The sequence below is a fragment of the Lepidothrix coronata genome, unplaced genomic scaffold (genome assembly GCF_001604755.1).
Source record: "Lepidothrix coronata isolate B3197 unplaced genomic scaffold, Lepidothrix_coronata-1.0 Scaffold0, whole genome shotgun sequence".
In the NCBI taxonomy this organism is placed as follows: domain Eukaryota; kingdom Metazoa; phylum Chordata; class Aves; order Passeriformes; family Pipridae; genus Lepidothrix; species Lepidothrix coronata.
Window position 1 is genome coordinate 17,187,051 of NW_016690180.1, and position 24,549 is coordinate 17,211,599.

At 36.1% G+C, this 24,549-nt stretch overlaps 1 protein-coding gene across 11 annotated transcripts in view; it reads left to right on the plus strand.

Annotated features, from left to right (window-relative positions):
• The window catches only part of KCNIP4 (potassium voltage-gated channel interacting protein 4), a 413,215-nt gene that overhangs the window by 359,450 nt on the left and 29,216 nt on the right, over positions 1 to 24,549 (plus strand). For 8 of the 11 annotated variants that reach the window (XM_017838612.1, XM_017838221.1, XM_017838298.1 and 5 more), the window contains one exon: positions 9,601 to 9,725. In XM_017838612.1, coding sequence (XP_017694101.1) covers positions 9,601 to 9,725 — 125 coding nt within the window. Of the gene's footprint in view, positions 1 to 4,423; positions 4,526 to 9,600; positions 9,726 to 24,549 lie in introns of all 11 variants that reach the window. The other 3 variants (XM_017838148.1, XM_017838847.1, XM_017838071.1) reach the window with 1 other exon arrangement.

Consider the following 24,549-nt stretch of genomic DNA (forward strand, 5'->3'; position numbering starts at 1 on the left):
ATCATGTCAAGAAAATACTTCACACATTTCCCTTTTGGTTTTAAGAATCTTTGTCACCTTTCTACAAGAATTTTAAATTTAGGAAAATGACCTGTCCAGCCTGGATTTCAGGTCTTATGCTAGACCTCTTCCAAAAAAATCATATTCAGAACCAATACAACGTAGACATTTTTCCCATTTTTACAGGAGGACTTAAAATCCTGGAGGTGAAAAAAATCCAAATTCCAGCACTACTGGGAGCTTAACTATACTGTCAAGGCGTAGACATTTTTCCCGTTTTTATGGGAGGACTTAAAACCCTGTAGGTGAAAAAAATCCGAATTCCAGCACTACTGGGAGCTTCACTATACTCTCAAGGCATTGGATGTGGCCAGTGGATTGTAAATACTGCTGACTAAAAACTGGAGTAAGACTTAAATAGTAGGAGCTAGTCTGCTGACTGTGCCAAATAAAGGAGGGAGACTTTGAGAAGGGAAACAAATAAACAGAAATAAAAATACATGGAGAGAAAAAGAGTAGGGGAAAAAAAGAGATAGTTTTACAGGTGAGTTTTGTCCTTCACCAACAGTGAAGGAGGAATTTGTTGGAAGAATTGTTTCTAGTTTTTGAATGAAACATCCTTTCAAATATAATGATTACTAGCCCCAAAAGCTCTTTTAAGGACTCAAATGACTGTGCCGTCTAAGTTGATATTTACCACCTCAATCCCATTACAAAAAGGCAGTAATGAGGCAGGAGGCAAGGCAGGAGGGTGTTTCTTTGAACAGAGAGCATTTGATGTAGGCAGGAAAGGTGGGCAAGAGCAGGAACAGCACTGTCTATCTTGTGCACTTAGGATGCAAGACAGACTATCTGATTTATCTGCTGCACCAACAAAATGTGGCCTACCTGCCCTTGCTTTCATGTTGACTACAAAGAATTTTCAAACAAACCAATCCTCCTTAGAAAGGCAGATATTTTGTCTCTGAAAACTCGTTGTCTAGATAGTCTGGGGTAGTCTCACTTGTCTCTGCAACAAGTCAATATCTTGTATGTACTGTCTTTCTAAAGCAGGGATCATATGTCTGAAAAATGTTACATAGAGTTAAGGTAGTCTAGGTTTAGATATATATGATAAGGAATGTATGTTCATTTATAAATTACTTATAGTTTATAAAAATGTATATATGTTATTTGGGTTTTTTTATAACCAGCAATGTCAACACTGTGATAAAGAAGTGACTAGGTCACCTGTGTAACAATGATCTGGATGCTTTTGGTCAAATATTATTTTTAAAAGTAGTAATTCAGAAAACAGTTGTACTGTCCATATGTATGCATGGTATTCTCAATTTAACTTTTATTAATAAGTTGCAGTTCTCTAGTTTCAGTATCTGTAAATCAGAGGTTTAAGCCATTGGTGTGTTTAACAGTTGTGACTACAGATATAAATCATGCTAAATAGCAGTCACTCCTACAGGATGGCGAGTGTGCCCAGTGTCTATATGCAGCACAGGTGTCAGTACCTAGATATGAGAGTACGTAAGCCATGCTCCAGTTACTGAACAGTTTGTGAAACGTAAGCGCCTCTTGGGACAGCTGCCCAAAATTCCGGGTGGTGTCATATGGATATGAGTTCTAGGACACTCCCACAGTGAATTCTGGGGAAAAATGTGTCTCACAGTTTAATTTCATTGCAGAACCAAATTATTAAATCCAGAGCAAGCAGCACCAGTTAACTAACCTGAATTTGAAGAACTTTCACGCTTACCCCAGAGGATTTTTTGCCTGACTGGGTTAGGGATAGCAGCTATGAAATTTCTAGTCAACCCAGTATTAAAAAAAACAGACCAAGAAGAGTTTGGAAAATTCAGCTTCCTCTGAATATCTATTTGCAGGATAAGAATTATTATTATTCTATTTTAGAAGTTTGAAGGGAGAGCATCATCCCATCATGTTCAGTGTGTTGATGTTTCATAGCTCTTCTTCTTTCCATGAACAGCCATTTTAAAGACTGGTAATAAGATAAGTCTCCTACTGTATAATAAATAACTTTAATCTATTTTAGAGTAATTAACTTCTTAATGGCCACAGCTTTTTCCTTAACCTGTTTCACACTAGGCAGATAGGTTCAGAATTCACAGAAATAATTATAATATTTAATTTTAATTAACACTTATAGTGTTTTTACATCTATTAAACACTGATGCAGCATAGACCCGGTGTTCAACGTGTTTTCTCTATATTTTTGACTCATGAAAAATCACATTGAAAGTTGTAGTACTGATCAGGAGATCACAACAGTAGCCTGCAATACCTGCAGAATAAAATGAATGCAACCACTGAGGGCGAAAAGCTTCTGTGCTGCTTTATCTTACTGTGAGAATATAAACTAGTCCCTTCACCTCTGTCCTGACTATAGTGTCAGAATTTTAAACTAGTTGCCAGAAGTGAGTAAAAAAATTATCCTGTCCTCCTAACTTAGTTACTCCTCTGATATTGCTTTCTTCCATGTATATAATTTCTGGTTTGACTTTGATCATACCTCTGCAAAGCCTATATGGTTTTCATTGAATTCCATGGGCTTTTGTGTAAGCCTAAAAGTAGCAAAATTGCCTGCTTACTCAAGGCTTTGAGCTTCGTGTGGACCTATGTAATTATGTAAGTGATACATGGATAGTACAACTTTGCAAATCTTAACTCAAGTGAATAAGATAGAAATAGATGTCTATGCTAGAAGAATTCTTAATAAAGGAAAAAATCTTTAAGATAAACAAATTTCCTTTGTGCTTAGATATGTACAATACAAGCATAGTGTGATACTGCAGACACTGCCAGCTGAGATAAAAAGCTACCTATTTAAAGGCTCAGGCTGTGTACTCAAACTAAAAATATGGATTTTGAGACCCCATCAGATCCCAGCTTGCCCTCTATTTTATGCGTTTATCTGCACAGTGTTTCTGAGTTAAGCTAATGGTTAGGTGCTACAGATAAAAATGTATGCATTCTTGTTATTTGTATTAAAAGTTTTAGACATTTCCTGAGGTGGTAATTTAGGTCCATCTAAGCTTGTGCTGAAGCTGGATTGTTTTGTCCATTCACCAAAGCTGCTGCTCTCTCAGAGGCAGAATTTGCCTGCTGAAAGTTGGTTGATTTTCTCAGGCTGTGGCTGAGTCGTTCCTGTTTTTCCCCATTTCTTTTTCATTTCCTTAAGTGTTTTTCTCATTGAAAGACTGAGAAATATTTTTTCTTTTATTTGCAAAGTTTAGTATCTTTAAAGCCTTCTTTCTTTCTCCTTCTGTTCCCAAATACAAGCACATACTTTTTTCAAGATGGTTTGGTGAGAGAAAGGAAACAATTCTACATCATGTCACTAGTACCAGGATTCAGCACAAGTGCAGTAGAGGGGATAACCAAGATTATCCTGGTGCCTGTGCCCTTAGCAAAGGACCTGTCAGTTGTGTCTTTCATTTCTTGCCCCATCTGTTTTGAACTCTTGCTCTTGCAGCAAGAGCCATCATAGAGCAGCGTTTGTGTTTCCATGCATGCAGTCAAGATGCAAAGTGCAGGAGTTGCATAATGTCCAAACCAAGCTCTACCTTTCTCAGGAACATAAATCAGTTACTCATCTGTTTTGTAGATGTTAAGTCTGTTGTTTGCAACAAATATCCATCCAGGCAGTGCTTGCTTATATCACCCATTTTGGATAAAATGGTTTGTTAGACCTCACAGGAAGTTACTGTGACAATTTCCTTTGCAGTAAATAAGGGTAATGCTGTTCATCTGCTTTGTGGCACATGAACATTAACTATTCAGTCACATCAGTATTTAAAATGAAAGAATATATAATACTTATTTTTTATATATTTAGAATGCCAAATATTAAAGGGAGACTGGCTATTTTAATATCCAGAAAAGGCAAAAGTACCAGATTGGTTACCACAATTGATAAATTTATTGTATGGGAAAGCTCAGCCATGGAACTAGAAGTCTGCCAGAAAGGACAACAAAAGATCTCTTTGAGATTTTATTTGGTTTTAATTTTGTTTTCCGCCGTAAAATTCAAAATGCAGTAGACCTAAAAGTCTTTAAAATATGTGTCATTAAAATTTTTAAAAACATTCTTTTACTTTTTCTTGTTTCAATTAAATAATCTGATACTTCTCTGTTAGATGTTTTAAGGTGGGTTATAAGAACTTAAATGGGTTATAAGAGATGCACGCCAACAAAACTCATCCCCTTTATTGGAAAGACACTGGAAAGAAACAAAGATGAAACAGTTTTGTTGTCCTGTTCAAAAATTCTGGTTGCCCTTTGTGATTCACAATGGCTGCCATCTGTTTGGCCTTTTCCCATCAGTATTCTGCTATAACGATGAACTCTGCAGCATGTACAGAAATTGTTCTCAAGCCTTTGTTAACAGTCCTGATAATATATTTTTTAGGTTTCCTCTACGCTCAGAACAGTACCAAACGCAGCATTAAAGAGCGACTTATGAAGCTCTTGCCCTGCTCGGCTGCCAAAACGACATCTCCTGTTACTCAAAGCAAGTTTTATTTTTCATTTGATTTTTATTTTTTTTTTTAGGTTTGCATGCATCAAAAGTTATACTTTCATTAACTGCTCATTTGAGAGGCAAGATATCTGCTGAAGTAATCATATGCTCTATCATTGAACAATGAAGAGATTTTTGGGCTGGTAACAGATCTGTGCAGAGTAGGATGGCAAGATACTAGTGGCAGGGTCTGCCACACAGGGGCTGCTGGGCTGGCACGATCTGCAAGTGAGTTGAGAAGTGATTCAGTGGTTAAATTTAATACCTACTCTCCATGTGTTTGAAAAGTGGTAGCTTTTTGTGCATATTTATGCATGTCTCTGTATGCTTGCTATCCAATACACAGGGTAATACCAGCAGTACTGCTCTCAGAGGAAAGGCTTGGCCCTATAGGTTTTGAGTATATTACATCAAACTATTTAGGGACTTAAAGTTGGTTCTGAGAGAAAAATAATAATCAGATTGGAAAAAAAGTGTGTGAATATGGAGGTAAAGGAAAAGCACACTGACATTACCCTTAATGTCCTGATATGCTGTGAGGAAATAAAATCTCTCCAGGGTAGGTAACAGATAAAAATAGAGGGACAGAGGGAGTGAGAGATCTCAATACATATATACATATATATACTTTTAGAGAGATTAATTATAGTAGTAACACTAATGTCTTCCTATATAAATTGTCTGCTGTAGCTGATTTTAAAATACCTCTGTGGACCCAGTTCAGTCTAGATTAATTTGACTTAATTCTAGGCACTAATATGAGCACCTAAAAGTAGAAACTGAATGGTTCATGTGCTTCCTGTATACTCTTCTGATAAAGCATATCAATCAATCTAAGGTAAAAAAAGCCTTCAAGAGCAGTTCCCCATGTCTAGTGAATTCAGGACAACCCAAGGCAACTTGGCTATGATCACAGGTCCCTATTAAGTGCCAAGACTTGAGGGGTATGGATCTAGGGTTCCTTTTTGCTATCCTCCTTCACTGTCTTTCGTATGCTTCTCTATAGAGAAAACTGTGGTACTTGCTTTCCTTTCTAAGTATTTGAGATCTCAAAGATGAGAAGCTCTAATTTTCTGGATGCACAGTGATTTTTTTGTTTCATGATGGCTTCATGAAAGTAGGATAGCTTAAAAAGGTGAATTACTGTTATGGTATCTGATAGCTATTCTTTATGTAGAAGTTGCATTCAGCTATATTACCTGAATAAAATAGCTTTAGTCTATAAAAGGAATCATAGAATCACAGAATTGTTTCAGTTGGGAGAGAGACCTTTAAAATAATTTAGTTCAATCCCCCTGCACTAGAGCAGGTTGCTCCAAGTCCCATCCAGTCTGGTCTTGAGCACATCCAGTGATGGGGCATGGAATAAAGAAAGGAGATAAATCAGAATGAATAGAAGGTTTGTTCTAATTGTTTGAAGTTGATTGTAAAGCAATATATCCCTTATTCCTTGCACATTTCTATACAAGCTTCTCATCTGCATAGGTAACCAAAAATATTTAGAGTCAGTTTCAATAACCTTGAACATGTAAATCTTGTATTTTCTTGCTGAGAGTGTTTTATAAACCAGAAGAGAGGTTGCAATAAAACAAGTATTTCATATTTGAGAACCAAGAGGTAAAAAAAGGTGTATTCAACATTTTTCTCTGTACTCTCCTCAATAATGAAGTGCTATCTTAAGTAAAAATGTTATAAATGTTATGTTTTAATGTGAAAACATTAAATAAGATTATCATTGTAGAACACATTGTTATCCCATTTTGACATCATGTGCTATTTAATTTCTGGTAGCATGAAAGAAGCAACATTATAGTGTAGTAGGAATAAAACCAGCACTACATACAGTGAACAGTCACATGATATGAATTTCTTAGAAATTATCAGTGGAATATTTTTAAAACAAATAACTTGCTGAAATTTACATAGCCTGAATTTGCTCTTCTGCACTTAACTTCTATCAATATGTACAGAAAAAAGGTTATCTGAATAAGTAAAATCTTATTTCAGCATTCTTATTAAATATATTTCAGCTTTCCTATCGAACAAAACATTTAAAAGATCATTTTCTTATTTCTGTGCTTTAGTCTAGTAAGTCTAAACTTTAAACCATCATTCCTTAGATAAGTGCATGTGCTACAGATAGGACTAAACTCAAGAATGGTTTTGGAAGACAAAAGCATGTGTGCATGCAGTTATTAAATAGGTAGGGAGGCTGTAATGTGGATTTTGTGCAGGGAAATTCGTGTGCACAATTTTTAGAGATATGAACTGAGCCTAACTTTGGACATGCTTCTCCAGCTGCCATTATTTGAAGAGTATATCTGCTTTTTGCATTGCTTTTGCCATTTTGTTCTTTAATGAACAGTGAAAGTTTCAAAGCCTAGCTCACATAGCAAATACATTAAAAACTGTCTTTAATATTTAGCTATAACAAAGCTACTTGTTCATTAAATCAGTAAGAATGTTTTGTTTGATATATTAATGAGGGAATGTGGATTTGCTTCTGGTTTTCAGTTGGCATGTTATCTTCTATGAAAAACAAGAACTCTCAACTTTCTTAGGCTGAAGAAATTAAAGAACTGAAAAAAACTAATGCCATAGAAATCATTAATGTTTAGAAAGAGATACATTTTCACACATTTTCCCTGTATATTTTAAAGTATAGATTTTTTTTCCAGCCTGGATAACGGTAGATAGAAGTGTGAAGAAAAAAATTAAAAACCTGGAAGTGACTCATGAATGCTGTAGCATTTTAATCAGCATAGTTGGCATATTTTAAGGAAATTTATGGTGATCTTAATTTTTTTATTTTTTAAATCTATAAGACACTACAGAAGTTGAGTGTGAAGGGTGTTATACTGAACCTTTTCATTAACAGAAAGACATCATCACCCCATTGCAGTCTTCTACATTCTCACCAAACCATTTAAATGCAATTAAAATATTTATTGCTAACGATATATAAACATTGTACTCAGCATCACTTTGTCTGGCCTTTTTCTCTAGCCTCACATTTATTATGCATGATCATTTAGCTTCCAGAAAAGCTTGTAGATGTCTCTTTAGGTAGCCAGATGTTTTACAAATGGGTGCTTAGAGAACTCATATCCAGTTAAGTCCTTTTCTGTCTAAACAAAAGCCCATTTAAATCCCATATAGCTATTTGAATATAAAATACAAGTGAGCTTTCAACAATATTTATTCTCAGGTTGATTATTTTGCCAATTAAGTACCTAGTGTTTACTTGCAATTGACGAAAAAAAATTGGCTTTATATTTACAGCATTACATTTTTATAGAGACTATAGTGACTATATAAAAAACTATAAAAGATTAATCCCTTAAAACATAGTGGAAAGGCTTTAGAACCTGTGCAAAATAAACCCTGGATGTTCTTATGCGAAATTATTATGGGACTCAAGAACTTAGCTACACCTTCCTTTGATTAGGAAGACAATTTCTTAATTCTGAAACTATTTTGTTCCAATGTCATCTGTAAAGGCAGAATTTTCAGTACTTCCTCTTTGCACCTCAGGATGTCTTACAGAAGAGAGCTGAGACTTTCTTACAGTCTATCTTGTGAGTTCAGATACTGGCCCTTTAAAACTATTAAACACCGTAAGGTCAATGTAAAGTTAGTTGAGAGTTTTGTCCGTAGCATTTAGACTGGAAATTTCACAAAGATGGTAGTGGTTTGTGAGTTTTATGAGATAATCTATTAAAAAAATGAATCATAGAATCATATTATAGTTTGCCATAAGCCAATACACAATGGACATTCTGAGATAAGACTGGAGGTGGCACTGAAATCATCTGGATAACACTGCAATCATCTTCCTGAGCTGAGTGCTAGCAACAACATATCTTTGACTGGAGAAAGGACAAACCCCTAAATTTTATAAAGATTTATCCGAATAATTTATGTGATTATATCTCTTTAAAGGTTGCTCATTTTTTTGTTTATCTAAACTGTATCTTCTGATGCCAAATTTCTCCCAAACAGCTGAAAGTTATCACTGCACTGTAGCAGAACAAAAGTATGTGAAACTGTAGGCATAATATCGTTTTAATGGACTATTCTAATATTGTGCTCTTATAAATATTGAAGTAAATAAAACTTTATTTTAAGGATGCAGAGTACCAAATTTTGATGAAATTAAATATATATCTTCAACATCGTAGAAGTGACAATTAGGCATGTTCTCTCCTTACATTTCTATAGTTGGTATAACTTAAATCAGAATAAGTCAGTAATTTCATTATATTAGTCTGGAATACTATATAAGTTATGTTTAATGCTTACAGTACTTAAAAATGGATACACACATTCACATTTTTGATCAGATAAATTACCTACTCCCAATATATAAATACAGATTGTAAGTTTCTTTAGCTGTTTTATTGAACTTTCACATTTAAAACTCCACCTGGGAAAAATGCATTGCTATCTGTCATTGTTTTAGGGCTGCACTCAACTATAAGCCTTGAATATGTACATTGGCATTCTTGTTCACCTAAAGAAGAGGTCACTAAGATCATCATGTTACTTAGGCCACTCACTATCAGTAATGTTTGCCCTGAAGGATTAGTTATACCATACTCAAAGTAAGATATGCTGCTGGATGTGCAACATCAATCTCACACACTTTCCAAAGGCCAATTTCACAATAAAAAAAACACTAAAAATCCTAACCTGATACAGTGAATTCACATCCATTAACTAACCGAGGGAAAATTTGCAGTATTCTGGAGTCACTAAAGTTTTATAAAAAATTATTTCCTTTGGTCAAAGAGTTGTAAAAACAGAAAAGTCATGCTGATTGTGTCATGCATGCCCTTGCAGATTGTTGGCTTTCCAGTTTATTGTTATTTGTACTTATGAGATGATATCCAGACCACTGGACCATCATTGCTGTTCTCTATTCTTTGCAGCCACAGAAGCAGATAGATGCCCTTTCCCTGTGAGTTCAAAATGAACACGTCATTTGTCTTTCCTGCAAAGGTTAGGTATTTTTATCTCCTATATTTCTTTTTGAGCTTTCATTCTCTGTCTCTTGTATTCTGCAGACACTGTAGAAGATGAAATGGAAATGGCCACAGTACGACATAGACCTGAAGCTCTTGAACTGCTGGAAGCACAGAGTAAATTCACAAAGAAGGAACTTCAGATCTTATATAGAGGTTTCAAGAATGTAAGCACTTCCTTTTTGAATTTACCATCCATTTACAGGATAGGCCACTGCAATCTCAGCTCTGCAAGTGTGACTGGCAGTGCAGCTCATGGGGTTCAGTAGCTAAATACTGTATATCTGGTCAGGTGAAGAAACAATCTCTCTGTGACAACTGGGCTATTTAATGACCAGAAGACACACAAGAAATAAAAAGCATCCATAAGAGAATTATAACTTAGTATAATAAGACATTGTTCAAAGACTTATTGAAAGTTGCATTAAGGTTGTTTGTCCACAGGTGCAATAATGGGAGAGTCCTGAAGAATTTGGTCACTAAGAGGAAAGATTTTGATTTTTGTATTCACAGTAGCTGTCACAAAAAGTAATTGATGTCAATTGGACTAGAGGAATTTTTCATTTTGTGAACAGCAATAGATGACTTCTTAAGTTCTTACTAGTTCTACAAATCTATAAACTTTTTAGATCGCTTTACTGGCAGTAATTATTTGTGATTTTTTTTTTGCTGATCTGTGTGATCAAAAATATTGGTGGGTCCAATGTTTTTAGTCAGCAGGCATCCCACCTGAGTACATGGGTATAGTGTGACTCCTTTTCCAATGTCTATTAGCTGCCCTGTGGAGCTGGGCTTGTTGTTGGCATGTAAGGCATGCATGGTTATTACAGCAGAGAAATAAGACTCAAAAAGATTTTAGTAAGTAGCATTAAAATCTGTTTACTTAAAAAAAATTTTTAAATCGTTTATTCTACTTTTTTTTATGTGATTAACAATTATGTAGGATATTGCATGCACCTAACATTGGCTAGAAAATACTTGATATTAAAAAAATTAATAATAATAATTGCTTGAAAATCATCTGTGTTTAATGTTAATCTACGTACTCAGCTGTGAGTATTGCAACTGCACAGATGTTTTCTCCTGCTGAGCTGAAGGCAAAGGTGAATTTAATTGTGCTTATCACTTTGTAGTTTAGTTTCTCTCTCACCCTTCTTGTGTGAAAAGGGCTACCTTCTTGGCCTTGGCATTTACTACTCAAATGACGCTGCGTAACAAAGTATAATAATAATAAAAACACAGTGAAGCTCAACTACGGAATCAGAGAGGATATTTTCAATAGCTTATACAAGAAGTGTAAATCTTGCAGAATTCTTAGATGTCATGCATTTTGTAAAGAGAGCAAGCCATGCAAAGGGATGGGTTAGACATACATTCTTATCGAAAGCTTACAATGCGGGTAAGGCAGACTCCCTTAATGTGTCATGTCTATATATCATCCTCAGTTCCAGAAGGTATATAATGTTGGCATGTTAGTGATTAACAGTGATTGCTCTTAAAAGCTTTTCATTTCCTCGGGGTACCAGAGAACATTCCCCTGTTAATGACAGTATTCCCTAGGCATTGCAAATCATGATCAAATGTCCCTCATTCCCTAAGGCAAAAAGCTACAAAGTATAGTGGATAAAATAAGCCTTGTGTCTGTTTCTCTAAGAATAATTATTTTTAGAGTCTCAGAATTGAAAAACTGTGATAATTCTCTGCATAAAATGAGGTATGGAGAAAGAGAATAGGTTGTAAGGAAGTATTTTAATCGATACCCATTTTAGCATTTTTTGAAAAGAGGAATTCCAGCTCTTCATATGCTTCTGTGTTCTAAGAGTGTGCAAGTTCTACTTATAGCAAAGGAGTGTCAATGGTAAGACATGGTAATACATCTTTATTCACGTGTTCCATTTCCTTATCAGTACATGATAATTCAAGACATGCATGTATGACATATCTTTGACTATTTAGAGTTAATGAGCATGATCTTCAGGCATTTTGTGTGTAATATCATTGCAAAATTATCAGTTACTTTCTAAAATGCTGTAAAGCATGCCCAGGGCTAGTGATTGTTATGAAAGTAAATCAGTTTAATGTAGTATTCTTTAGCCCAAGCATTAGACTTCAGAAATGAAGGATTTCAAACTTTTGGTTGAGTTGGAGTTTATTTTGTGTCTCATATTTATCAGTTACTACTGCAAAATTTGGTGCTAGATCAGAGTTCTCCAATCACTTCAGAGAACTGATAGAACAGATCCATCTCAGCTCTATGATCAGCTTACCTATGCTGCACCTTTCCTATCACATATCTACATTTTATCAAATACAATTTGAGTGGCTTTGGTGCATACTGATCCACAACATGGTCTGCACTTAGACTGTCTCCCCCTTACAGTGGTTGATCATCCACTTCTGCCTGCCACATCCCACCTCCCTCCTCGATCCCCTTCTTTCTGATCCAGATTAATGCTATCCTATCGATATCTCCACCCCTGTGTGCTTCATGTGTCTGCTTCATGTAGCAATATATGCTGGGGGTCAACCAGCTGGAAAGCCATCCTGCTTTGTTGGGCATGAGTCAGCAAATGTGTCTGTGCAGCAAAGGCAGCAAATGGCACCATGTCCTACTTACAGCAAAGTGTTGCCAGGAGGTCAGGGGAGCACTGGGAGGCCACACCAGCCCTCCACTCAGCACTGGTGAGGCCACATCTGAAGTGTTGTGGCCTGTTCTTGGCTCCTCAGTAGAAGACACTGGAGACAGTCCAGCAAAGGGTCACAAACGTGTCCAAGGGACTGGAGCACCTCTCCTATGACGAAAGGCTGGGAGAGCTGGGATTGATCAGTTTGGAGAAGAGAAGGCTCAGCAGGGATCTTACCAGCATATATTAATACCTGAAGGGTGGGTGTAAAGAAGATGGAACCAGGTTCTTTTCAGTGATGCTCAGTGCCAGGACCAGTGGGAATGGGCACAGTCCGAAACACAGGTGGTTCCTTAACATCCGAAAACACTGTGATGGTGACTGAGCACCAGCACAGGTTGACCACTGGGGTTGTGTCATCTTCCTGCTTGAAGATATCCAAAAGTTGTCTGGACATGGACCTGGGAAACCTGCTCCAGGTGGGCCTGCATAAGCAGGAGTGTGGAACCATAAATCTCTAGAAGTCTCTTCCAGCCCCAGCCATTCTGTGAGTCTGTGATATTCTGTTTAATCATTCCATTAAGAAGAAAACTCCACTGAAAAGATTTAGTGAAACACCAAGACACACATCTTTAATGTGACACCATCAAAACTTGTGCAGATCCTACCCCTATGCTTTATGCTTTTCATTTGATATTTGCTTTTCTTACTAGCTCTTCAATAGTTTAACTATATAAAGAAAGATAAATTAAGGCATGAATTGAAGTTACTGTAGTTCTGCTGATGTAATTGTCCTGTTGGACCAAATTTACAGTGTCCTACAACACGGTAGTACTAACTGAAAAGTTTTTGGTTACATAATCTCACTCCAACCTGCTTATTTCTCTGAATCCTGTTGAGTTCTAGGATGGCTGTTCTGAGATAGGGTTGAACAGAACTTTTCACAGTTTACCTCCAGTTATTTATTATTTATGACTTCAAATTGCTCAAATATATTATGACTGACTTCAGATGAAAAAGCAACAAATACTCTGTATTTCTGTAGTGTTGGTGATTACAAAGTTTGATTTCTCATGTGTTTTTTACTTATACAAAAATAAAATGGTAAATCTTTAAAGGTATTTCCATCAGTTTGATTTTCCAGTGTAGGCAACTTACAAGCAAAATCCAGGCTGAAGGAGCACAGGGTCTCAGAGAGCATCTCTGTGTAAATGTTAATGCCTGAAAGCTTTAGAAAGTCTCAGATCACACTGTAGGATAGCTGATGCTCTGAGGAAGCAAGAGGTAGAGTATAACTGCAGGGAATGCCCAAAGACAACTGAAATGCCTATTGGGACAATGGCTGTTTTGGTAGAACTCAAGGTCAGCATTTAAGATAAAAGGGGAGATACACTAAGGAAATTTAAGGAGTTTGGAAAAGCACCTTCGGATGACCCAGAAAATATTATAAAGAAAATTATCAAGGGAGAACTTATGTCTGTATTAGGTAATTTAGCCATTTTAAAGCTTCTATACTGTCCTTGAAAAATGAGCATAACAGAAGTCCTAAGCCCTGCTCAGACTCGAAAGGTTGTCCCCAGCACTCTGGTTTTAGAATGCTCCTGTGCTCTTGTTGATGAATTGTTGCTCAGCTGCCATCACAGTGGGACCTCTCTCCATTTTGTATTTGGCTTCCTGTCATCCCCTTTCTTGTAAATTGAAATTGTGATTGCTGCAGTCATTAACCTTTCAAACCAATGGCTCTGTGGCAGGCCTAGTACAAGTGGTACTTCACAATAAATTGTACAGACTATCAAGCATGCACTCAACATGTGGTCTTTCTTTCTCTTTTGTCCATTGATAGATCTCTCACAGTTTTACAAACATGCTGAGCTATAGCACATTTCCATTTTAAAAATACTTAGATAATGTTTTGCTGCACAAAAGATGCTCCTGTGCTAAACTTAGATGTTAATAATCTTTTAATTTTCGTTGATTATTCTCATAAAAATTTTCGTAGAACTCTGTATTGGGAAACTACTAGACTTTGCAAGAAAACTGATTTTTCAGGAACATTTATCTTACCCGGCTGTATATCAGAGAAAATGTAAATTAAAGTCATGCATGTATAAAAACATCCTTGGAAACATACTGTAGCTTTAAATACGTTTTTCCATACTTGTGACATTTATTGGGAAAACAACATTTTTAAGATAACTTTCTTCCCTTTTGCAAATGAGGCAAACAATAATAAGAAAATGTTACAGCTCCAAGATTGATTCGCTCATCACACTACCCATCATGTGCATAACTCAAAATATGCTAATTTATTCAAAGATTTTCCATTTCAGTTATGGTTTGATGGAAGCATTGTATAGCTGTATGTTGTATTTGTAAGTCTCACAGAGAGTTTAATGAAAGCTAGTTTTAAAAGTGATAAAGCTCATTTATTGAGAGGTGATAAAGCTCATTGTTGATTGTCTAAAGCATTTAAGTTTTGTATGATAAAATACAACTCTCATTGTCCTTTTATGGAAAATTCTTTGCCTTCTGTTTAATCTTCTGTTGGTCGCTTACAGAAAAAAAATTAGTGAGGGGAAAGTGCCTGTTCTATCTAATTCACCAAATTTCTAATCTAATGAGTAGGAAATAAAAACATATGGTTAATGTCATGTGAATTTATCCATTTAAGGTAGATTTACATGACCAGTTGTAAGAGTATTCTTAGGATATTTTTGATAAATTGAATTAGATGACCTCCAATGGTCTCTTCAAGTGAACAGTTTCATCATCTTGTGATCTGAACTGCCCACATTCAGATTAGATAAGTAATTTAATGTACTGGATTATCTGATAATCTGAAACTAATTATTGTTTCTGTACTGTGCACAACAACCCAATCCCCTCAAACCTCAATACACTTACAATGTAAATTTTCACATTCTTAGCTGTAAAAGGTCTCCATAAATAAATAAATAAATAAATAAATAAATAAATAAATAAATACCATCAAAATTTGAGTTGATGTTTGATATGGCCATATATCTAGGTGCTCTGACAGTACAAGAGTTTGGGACACAGAATCTTATGTCATCATTAACATTACAAGGCAGTCAGATTCAAAGTTTTGATGCTTATCTTCAAACATCAGTTCTAAACCTCATATGATAGGTGCTCATGTTAAAAGTTCTCTGAAATTATCTGTGCTAGACCCAGTGGGATGATGTAGGAAACTGAAGTATAGCACCAGCTCTCATTGCAGTGTGTTAATGCAGAGGCAGCACCTATGAACTGCAGTTAAAGAAACCTTTAAGATGGCAAGGATGCCACTTATGCTGGCTAATATAAAACACCAGGTACAAATATTTATCTGAATTTATATCCCTCTCCAAAGCCTATGGGTCGAAATATTAGCCACCTTCATAAGCTACAGTGATCTGCTGAGAATAGGTACCTGAAAGAACAAGATAACTTTATCCACATTTGGTGTAACAGCCTGGGTAGTTAGAATATTTTCCCATGTAATAAGAATTTTAAAAAGAAAAAATATAAATTTTATAAAAGTAATTTGGATTTAAAAGAGCAAAATCGATTTGGCTCACTGAATAAAAATAATTTTCACTGTATAAATCATTTTTCTACTCCTGCATGAAGGTTGGGTGTATACTGTATATGCACTAATTGCTGCAAAACCTGAAACATCTCCATGTAATTTTGCTGGCACTGAAGTTTAAGTTTTCAGAATGGTTTAACTTTTCTTATATATTCGTATACATGATATTCTAGAAATGCTGAATACATTTGGTTTTTTCACTGCAATTGGAAATTACTTGCTAAGAAAGAAGGTGAGAGAAACATATCTCAGTGTCCTACGCATGTATGGCTTTTACCTTTTATCTCTATTTGCACAGCCTCTGATCTATGGCTAGTAGAGATGCACAATTCTCTTTCACTTCTGTCTTTCAAATGTCTTTTCTAAGATAATCAATGTCCTGATAAGTAATTATTTAGTATAAATTGGAAACTTGTACTGATAAGGGACATAGGCATTTGACACTAAAAGAAATTAAAAAGTGGGTGTTGCAAAGAGTTTGAATACCTCTGATGATCCAAAACAGAGATTTTGAAACTCTATTCCATTTTCCTTGCTTCCTTACTTAACCTTTTCCACCTGTTCTAAAGCATGACAAGGGGCAGTGACAATATAATCCTCTTAGTTTATATCTCTGGAACATTGTATATTATGAAACAGAAGCTTTGGATGCTTTCACGCTATGAGAAATAACACTTTAGCTTGAATCAGCTTTCTCTGAATTGTCAGTGTCCCCCACCTCAGAGTCAATAGAATGTCTTCAGTTTGTTGTGATCCCATTCAATTCTGCACTGAATCTGGACGTTTGTATTGCAATGAATAAATGCATATTCAAGAACTATACAGACCAGAAAAGTGAGGAAAAACCCCAAACTGAGCATGAGTGATAATGGTACAAATGCAAGAGCATTTTGCCCCTCACATCAGTCCTCCAAAGCTTATTCTTGCAGGTAAAGTATCTCAGAGTTTAAATATGCTTTTCATCCTCCCCTGTGGAGTCCTAGTACAGCAAAAAAGATTTTTCATTTGACCAGCAGTAAATGCAGTTGCTTTTCCCTCAAGATTTGATGACTGTCTGTAGAAGTCCTAGAGTTACACAGCATGCAATCTTAGCAAGAGCAGGATCTTTCCAGATGCAGAATTTCTATTCAAACAAAAGAGAGCCTAGGAGAAAAATATAGATCAGTTAAAGGTTCTCACCTGGTTCTCTTGGCTAATGTGAATCAGCCCTAAAACCATTTGGCTAATACCCCTCTGTGACTCTGAATAATAAACAGAGATGGGTTGCTCCATTGGGCTACAGTGCATGAGACATTCCCATTGTGCTGAAAGCTTTTGCAGACACGCTGACCCTCCTGCACAAACAGTGTTTGAACAGCAGTGTTTTGGACACAAAGAGGATGTATGTGCAAAGAAGCATGAGCAACTTGTGTTTTCAGGTGACACCTGAACAGGTTGTGCCTCATGAATATAAGCCTAATAACTTGGAGCATAGAGATGCCAATAAAATGGAGAAAAAATAAAGAAAGTTCTGAATTCTACTAGAAAAATCAGATATTCGTAATTCAAACTGAAGATTAACATCTTACCATGTTAGAAAACTCCTGTGACTTGCCTATCTTAATAAACTAAATAGGCAACAGCATAATGAAACTCAAGCAAGTAAGCCTAGAAGCTGGATACCATGTCTGCTGTCAATAGAGATTTCTGTATATCATCTTTTTCTCTAGAGAGAGAATTTCAGAAAACATGTATAATGCACATAGCTCAAATTTCCCTTTTTTAAAGTTGAGTTCTTGTTTACCAGTTGTGCTTCAGATAAATTGTTTTCTCTACTTTAGATGACTGAAGAAAAACTTTAAAATAACCAGCTCTTGCTAAGGCAGGATTTTGTTATTATTTTAGGAAAGCTCTTGCATTTATTTACTCGGGATTTAGAGGGAACTTTTCCATATTTCAGGCAAATCTATGTGAAAATATTTTAACAAACTGAGCAATAAATTATCCTTACATTCATTATATATTTTCTTCAGGAGTTAGTGAAGAAACTTGTAACTTTTCAAAAACAAGAGTAAAAATAATTTGGAAGTAGTTTGACAGACCAAGTTGTTAGTCATCACAAATTTACAGACTTTAATGTGTTCAGTGGAGATATTTGTTTCAATTAGTCTCACAGTTGATGGCAGAGATTGAAGTCTTCTTTCTGAAAGTTAATAATGAGCTCAGTCTCTATACTTCTATTCATCTCACGACTTGTTCACTTGGGGAAAAATGTCATCTAGCATACCAAGGACTGTCTTCATAGTAACGTCTGCTTGCTTATGAATTATCTCTGAAAAAAGTAGATGCCAAGTTGCTAATTAAGCAGCATATAAAAAGAATGTGATTTTAAGAATCCAGTATTAATAGTAGTGCAGAGCACCAAATACCACAAAAGTTCTTCTTTGTGGAAAAAAAAAATCAATATTAGATTTAGAGTTGTATTATTGTGTGTGCTTGTCAGTCCCTCCTATTTGAAACTGGCAGCACCCTGACCTGTGCTCTGGTGTGTGCTCTGTGGGCTCACGTGGGCTATCACGTACAGACCTTCTGCTCTACCAGCCGGATGCTCAGCTAACTCATCTGCTGGTAGAGCTGTTTTCTACCACATGAGCTTTTAGGTACATCAGTATGGAATATAAATGTTTATGTACTAGAATATGAGCAGCCAAGTATCTTCTTTGGCTACACCTTACTGCAGTTACTTTTTTTGCAGCATCTGGATTAAGCATTGCAGAGCCTGTTACTTGAGTTTGGGGCAGGTTTTGGATTTTGTTTTCTGGGTGATCACTAACATTAGAGAGGTAAAATTTGGTGCAATGCAGCACTGATGATGCATTTTAAAAATTTAGTGAGTACACACCTCTTCTTTCTCCCATCTGTCCTCTTTTCTTTATGAGGTGAGATGAATACTAACTGTAACTGCTATAAACATTGTACTTTATAACACAGAGCTTAACATTAAATCATTCAGTGAGACAATTTATCAGCTAAGAAAACAGTGTTAAAAAATCCCTGTACTTGGCTTTCTTGCTACCAGTTTCTTTTAAAGAATTTTTGTATAAAATATTGTAATTCCCTATTAAACCTTTTACTAAGTTGTCTTCCTGTTACACTGCAATTCAGAAACAGCAAATGGGCATACATATTTTCAGGTGGATATCCTAAGCCTGCAAAATGAGAAGAGGGGGAATAAATATATCTTCTAGTGAAACTTACTGATGGTGCAGTTCAACCATTTGGGTCCTATGGACTTTATGGGATAAAATCTTATTTGTGCTGGAGTCAGGGATCTGTCATGGATCCTATGAATTTCCAAATGATTTTGGATCTTTTTGTTTTTTCTACTTGAAATTCCTGTTCAATGTGAACAAAATCAGCAATGTGTTGGTTTTGACAGAAATAAAGGAAACAGTCAAAAGTCCTTTTTTTATTTCAACAAAATTAATTTATGTTTACAAATGTCTTTAGATCTACATCTGTGCTAAAAATAAACACTGGTAAATCTTCAAATAAAACTGCAAGTCACAAGTGACAAAGCCTCAAGGTCAAGTGTCATGGAAGTTTATTACAAGTCTTGGGTCAACCTGCATTTACCTTTGAATTAAAGTATCTGACAGAGACCACATCCCTTAGATCAACTGGACATTTGTGCAGTTGCACTTCACTCCAATTATGTGAATGATTCTCGTATTATCTTTCAAGTAATGGAATTTATTCAACTCAATGAATTCTGTTGTGAAATATTCTTAAAGGATCTTAGATACGGTGAGTGTCACAGAAGAAATAGGAGCCAATAACTCAGAAGACAGCATCATGAATCAGTAAACACAGCATGAAACTAGAAGTCTAAAGACTCTAGCCTTTTGGCACTCTGGCTGGCTTATTAACTGCCACACACTTTTGAAAGCCTTAACTATCACACTAAAAAGCCTTCTGGGTTGCACAAGAGCATTATATCAGTGCTTCGCAGGCTACATGGGCTCCACATTGACAACTGCCTAATTTAATGTCTCTTGTCTGACAGCCCAAACCTTTCAGAGTGTCCCTGGCTATCTGAGAGATTGCTTCTCAGCTGTTGATCAAAGCCTCCTCAAACATGCCTTGGGAACAAAATGGGGAGCACCAATGGGGGGGCTGGTGGCTGTGGGAAACTGAAATTTCCCAGGAGCTGGACACAGCGAAGTTCAACCTTACAGGAGAGAAAAATGAACACTGAATTCCTCAGCATTAAGAGTGAAATGTGTGTTCTGTGGGCAGTGTGTTTGAATGAGATGCTTTACCTCTCCGTGACCAAGCTCCATATCTGTCAAGTAGAAACTCATGCCTGAAAAAACACTGATCTAGGAAGCACTCTACGTGGTATTTCTAACAATTATTTTCTTGCTCCATTTATGCATCTCTGACATGGTAACCAGCCTCACTGTGGCCTCACAAAAAAGAAGTGCCAAGAAGAATTTTTACAAGTAAACCCATAGTGACTCGAAATATCTGAAATGCTATCTACCAGCAAGTAAGGTATCAGAACAATAGACACATGATTATGAATATGATTATGATTATGATTATGATTGTGCTTGTGATTTAAAATGTCAACACTAAGCACTGAATCCAGATGTAAAGGCTACCAAATTAATAGGTAGGAAATCCAAGTTCAATATGAAACGGCCATATTGTTCTGGTAAATAAAACAGCACATCTTACTTTCTTCTTTTACCTTTTTCATAAGTTTTTAGGGTATAAGCCTTTTGTCACTGTTTCTCCATGTCCTGAATAATGAGTCCCTAGTACAAATCTCAGTTCTATTAGCAATTTTTTAAAACAGGCAATGTTGCTATATTTCTGCAGAGAAAGATGAGAAAGAAGATTGGCACAAAACAACACAGAACTTTAGTATGAAGCAGAAGTAAAATTAGATTCAACAACAAAGACTAATGGAAAATTTGTTATTAACTACTTCTGTAGATTCACCAGTTCTGGGTACTTATAACATATAGTTCCTGAATTTATATTGTTATTCTTCTAGGCTAAGAATGCTGTCTCAAAGTCTTTGCAAATGCAAAACTTCATTGATTTTAATGGAACATGCCCAAATGTCACAAAGATTTTTTTGATCACCTTTCTTTGCGTGTTTTTCACTATAAGGAACTGGCTTCTGTATGGCTTCTATGTGGCTTCTCAGGAATTCCACAGCTCTAAATAGAAACATGGCAATTACAGAGCTTTTTTGTCACCTGATTTGTCCTCCACATTAACTGTCTCTGATGAAAAAACCTGCACATTCCTTCAGTCTGTCAGACAACTGCAGTTTAGTGGTAATTGGCTCTAAAATATTCCAGTCCATTGCCAGAATAAGATATTCCCATGAGGCAGTAGCAAAATATATTCTAATTATTAAATTTTTTACCAGTAGATAAGCAAGTACCTGACCCAATTGCCCTGTACTGGAAAATATGTTCCTTGCTGTGTTTTCTTATGAATAGTTTCTTCTTTCCATGACAGAGTATGCATCCCAATCAAGGTGTTCCTGTCATTCAACTGGGAGCATGCATCTTCAGAGATCTCATTTGTTCAACAAAGGACCTGAAACTGGAGGTTTCAGGTTTTGCTCTGCAAAAGAGATGCCTTTCTCCACTTGATCTTTGCCTTCTACATTTAGAATTACTGCAAGCATCATCTTTTGGGAAATCTCAAGGCACTCTAAGAAGTTTTCTTCTTCATTGCCCAATCAAGACCTAATTAGGATCCTAAAATTGAAGCCCATCCCTTTTCTATTACTGTAACTGTTGCAAGACTAAACAGTCCATATGGCCCTCACTGTATTAACAGGGAAAAAGCATCTCCTCCCACAGACCACATCTCTCTCTCACTCACAGCAGTTTCAGACACATCATTGCCTCTGATTGCTTTTGATTTTCCCCTCTGTACTTGGTGAATCAGGTCCTATTTATGCTAATGTCAGGTTCAGTTTTATAAATATTTATGTAGGTAAGCTCATTTGTTCTTATGTTTGCACTGCTGGGGCCCTGGGAGAAAGTGTTGTTAGTAATGGAAAAAGAGAAAACCTTTGTTAAAGGGTAAATGTATTACTATATAAAATATAAATAACGAGCACAGTGTTTGATTTTCAGTTTCTAAACGGATCCCCATTGAATTTTATGTTCTTTGCCATTTCTGCAAGTTGATAGGAGGCTGAAAGTCCTTGGTCTTTTCATCATAAATAGCACTAATCAAATATTGATCTGTCTGCCTTTACCATCGTACCTCTTCAAAAGAAACAAAGAACAACGACTCTGAAAAATACTGAAATAAAATGAGTTAGGACACAATTTAAGCCTGTCTTTTACACAGACATGTGCCCCAGGAATGCAAAACTCACAGTGTTCTTACTTGATGATTAAAATTAAAATTCGGTTTGGTGTCAGTACTTAGTATCAACTTCAGGTTAACTGACTAACACAAAAAAATATCATATCAGCATTTGAGACAGAATATAGAATATTTTTTTCACCCATGACATGTTGAGGTTGCTTCAAAAATACCTTGTGCTAAATTCAGACTTTCTCATTTTCAGATATGGCTATAAAATGATGGCACAAGTCCACTAACCTTTAGCAGAAAGTCGCTAGTACAGTTTCCTCCTCAGTGAATCTTCCAGTCTTTAAGGATACAAGGAGCTTCTAGGTTAAACAAAAGCACCAGCTCCCTTGTGTAAGAAAACCAAAATAAATGCCTCCATGATTTTAAAGTAGGGAATTGACCTACACTCAAATATCACTTTTAGGGACTGGTGATGTTCTCCATTCCGCTCAGGTGAATCACTTAAGTGGGTCGAAGGAAGTACACTTGAGGGACCAACTCTTGCTAATATGGAGCTATTCCTCCTCTCATCTATGATTTCAGTTGATTTGAAGGCGATTTGATCAAAAGCACTCGCATGGGAATGTGTGAAAGGCAAGTCACAGAAGCAGTGCTCACCTAAATACAACTTCTTCCAAGAGGGTGAGCATCTTGTCTTTGCCGAAGTGTTTACAGCAAGCTGCACCCCTCCGTATCTGAAGCATAGGTTCTGCTACATTTAGGTTAATTATAACTCCTGCCTATTTGTTGAGTCAGGATTGTAAAATGCCCTCCTGCAGTGACAAGTAAGGGCAGATGCAGTAAGCACCATTCAGATGCCATAAAGTTTGGTGAGTCAAGCTTTTCGGTGAGCTTTTAAGTTCAAATTTTTACTCATGTTGTTTACTGTTGTTTTACTGCCAATGCTAATAATAAAAAACTAAAAATTACACTAGTTAGTGGGCATTGCTAAATAAAGAATGGCGCTGATTAAAAGCATTGCTGGCACCTTGCCCGCTGCCTTGTGGAAGCAGCAAAAGTGTTGATTGTTATTTACTGTGTGAAGCCACACATGCTGGATGTGAGCCAGTTCCTTAATTTCTGCTTGTTTTCCTCTGAAACTGCCATAGCAAGTAGGGAGTGGGAAAAGGCTGTTGTTCATTAGAGTATCTTGCAGTGGGACATTAAAAATCTGGTACATCTTTGCTATGCCGTTGGGAATCATTATTGTAACTCTTCTACAGGTGGCTAAGTAGAAGCAAGAAACTCTGTGTTTTACCTCATAAGACAAGGCTTGAAAGGAGTTTTTGCATGCATTTCACCAATGGATGTCAATGGAGATTGATGCTGCCAAATCCACCAACTGCTGCAACGTTCCTAGAAATGTAGACTGTTGCCATTGAGTATAAAATGAGTTTACAGCTTCTGTGACAGAGGTGAAAATGCAACAACCTGAGGTGTTCCCCATGTGGGTCTTTAGCTGAAGTAATTCTACTGTATTTTAGGTCAGAGAGGAAAGATAGAAAGGAAAGTTCTCCTTTTAGGCCCAGTAATTAGTGCACTCCACTTGGGCCTGCTTGCTTTCTTTTGTCTTCAAAAACAGCTTAAGCTTTACACTTGTAATCAAATAGACAAATTCATAGGAAGACCTAAGAGTAGGGACAAAAGACTATCTGAGGTAACCATGCCTAACCATTTCAGAAAAAGCACCTTCCTTTTGGATTACTCTGTATGTCTTTCATCCCATACAGCTTCTATAAAGACTAGAGAAAATACTCCATTACTACTAGTTCTCAAGGCTTATGAGTATATTCAAGTATGCAAGACTAGAGTATGCTCTTTTATGTTTTGATCTATATGGATTGATTCTGCAATGATTGAAAACAATAGCAAGTTGTTTTAGGAAGAATTTTTGGCCCTCTTGAAGTAATCAAATAAATCTGATCCAAGATATAATTTGGTTAACATATTTAATCATTCATCATTGTTCTGTTACTGCATCTTTCTATATGATTGCACAGAAATAATTTTTAAAAATGCAAACCAAGTATTCTTTTCAAAAAAAAAGGTGCTGTGAAAGTGTTTTTTAATAGCACACTCCTGAGAAAACTAAAATGAGAAACCAAATAAGAAAAAAAGAGCAAAACAAGAATTAATTTAATTTCAATACACAGGAGGTTAAATTAATAACTATCCCTTTCCTCGTAACACAAAAAATAGAAGTGACAATTGAAATTAAAAACACCAGTGGTTTTCAATATAATTGGATTGAACATACTTTATTTATTAGAGAAAATCCTTCAAGGCAGAAATAGGTCATTATAAACATATTCATATGTATAACATATATTGTTGTACATACTGGGAACAATATTCCACAGATGAAAGCATATTAATGCTGGCCTTAAGATTAAATTT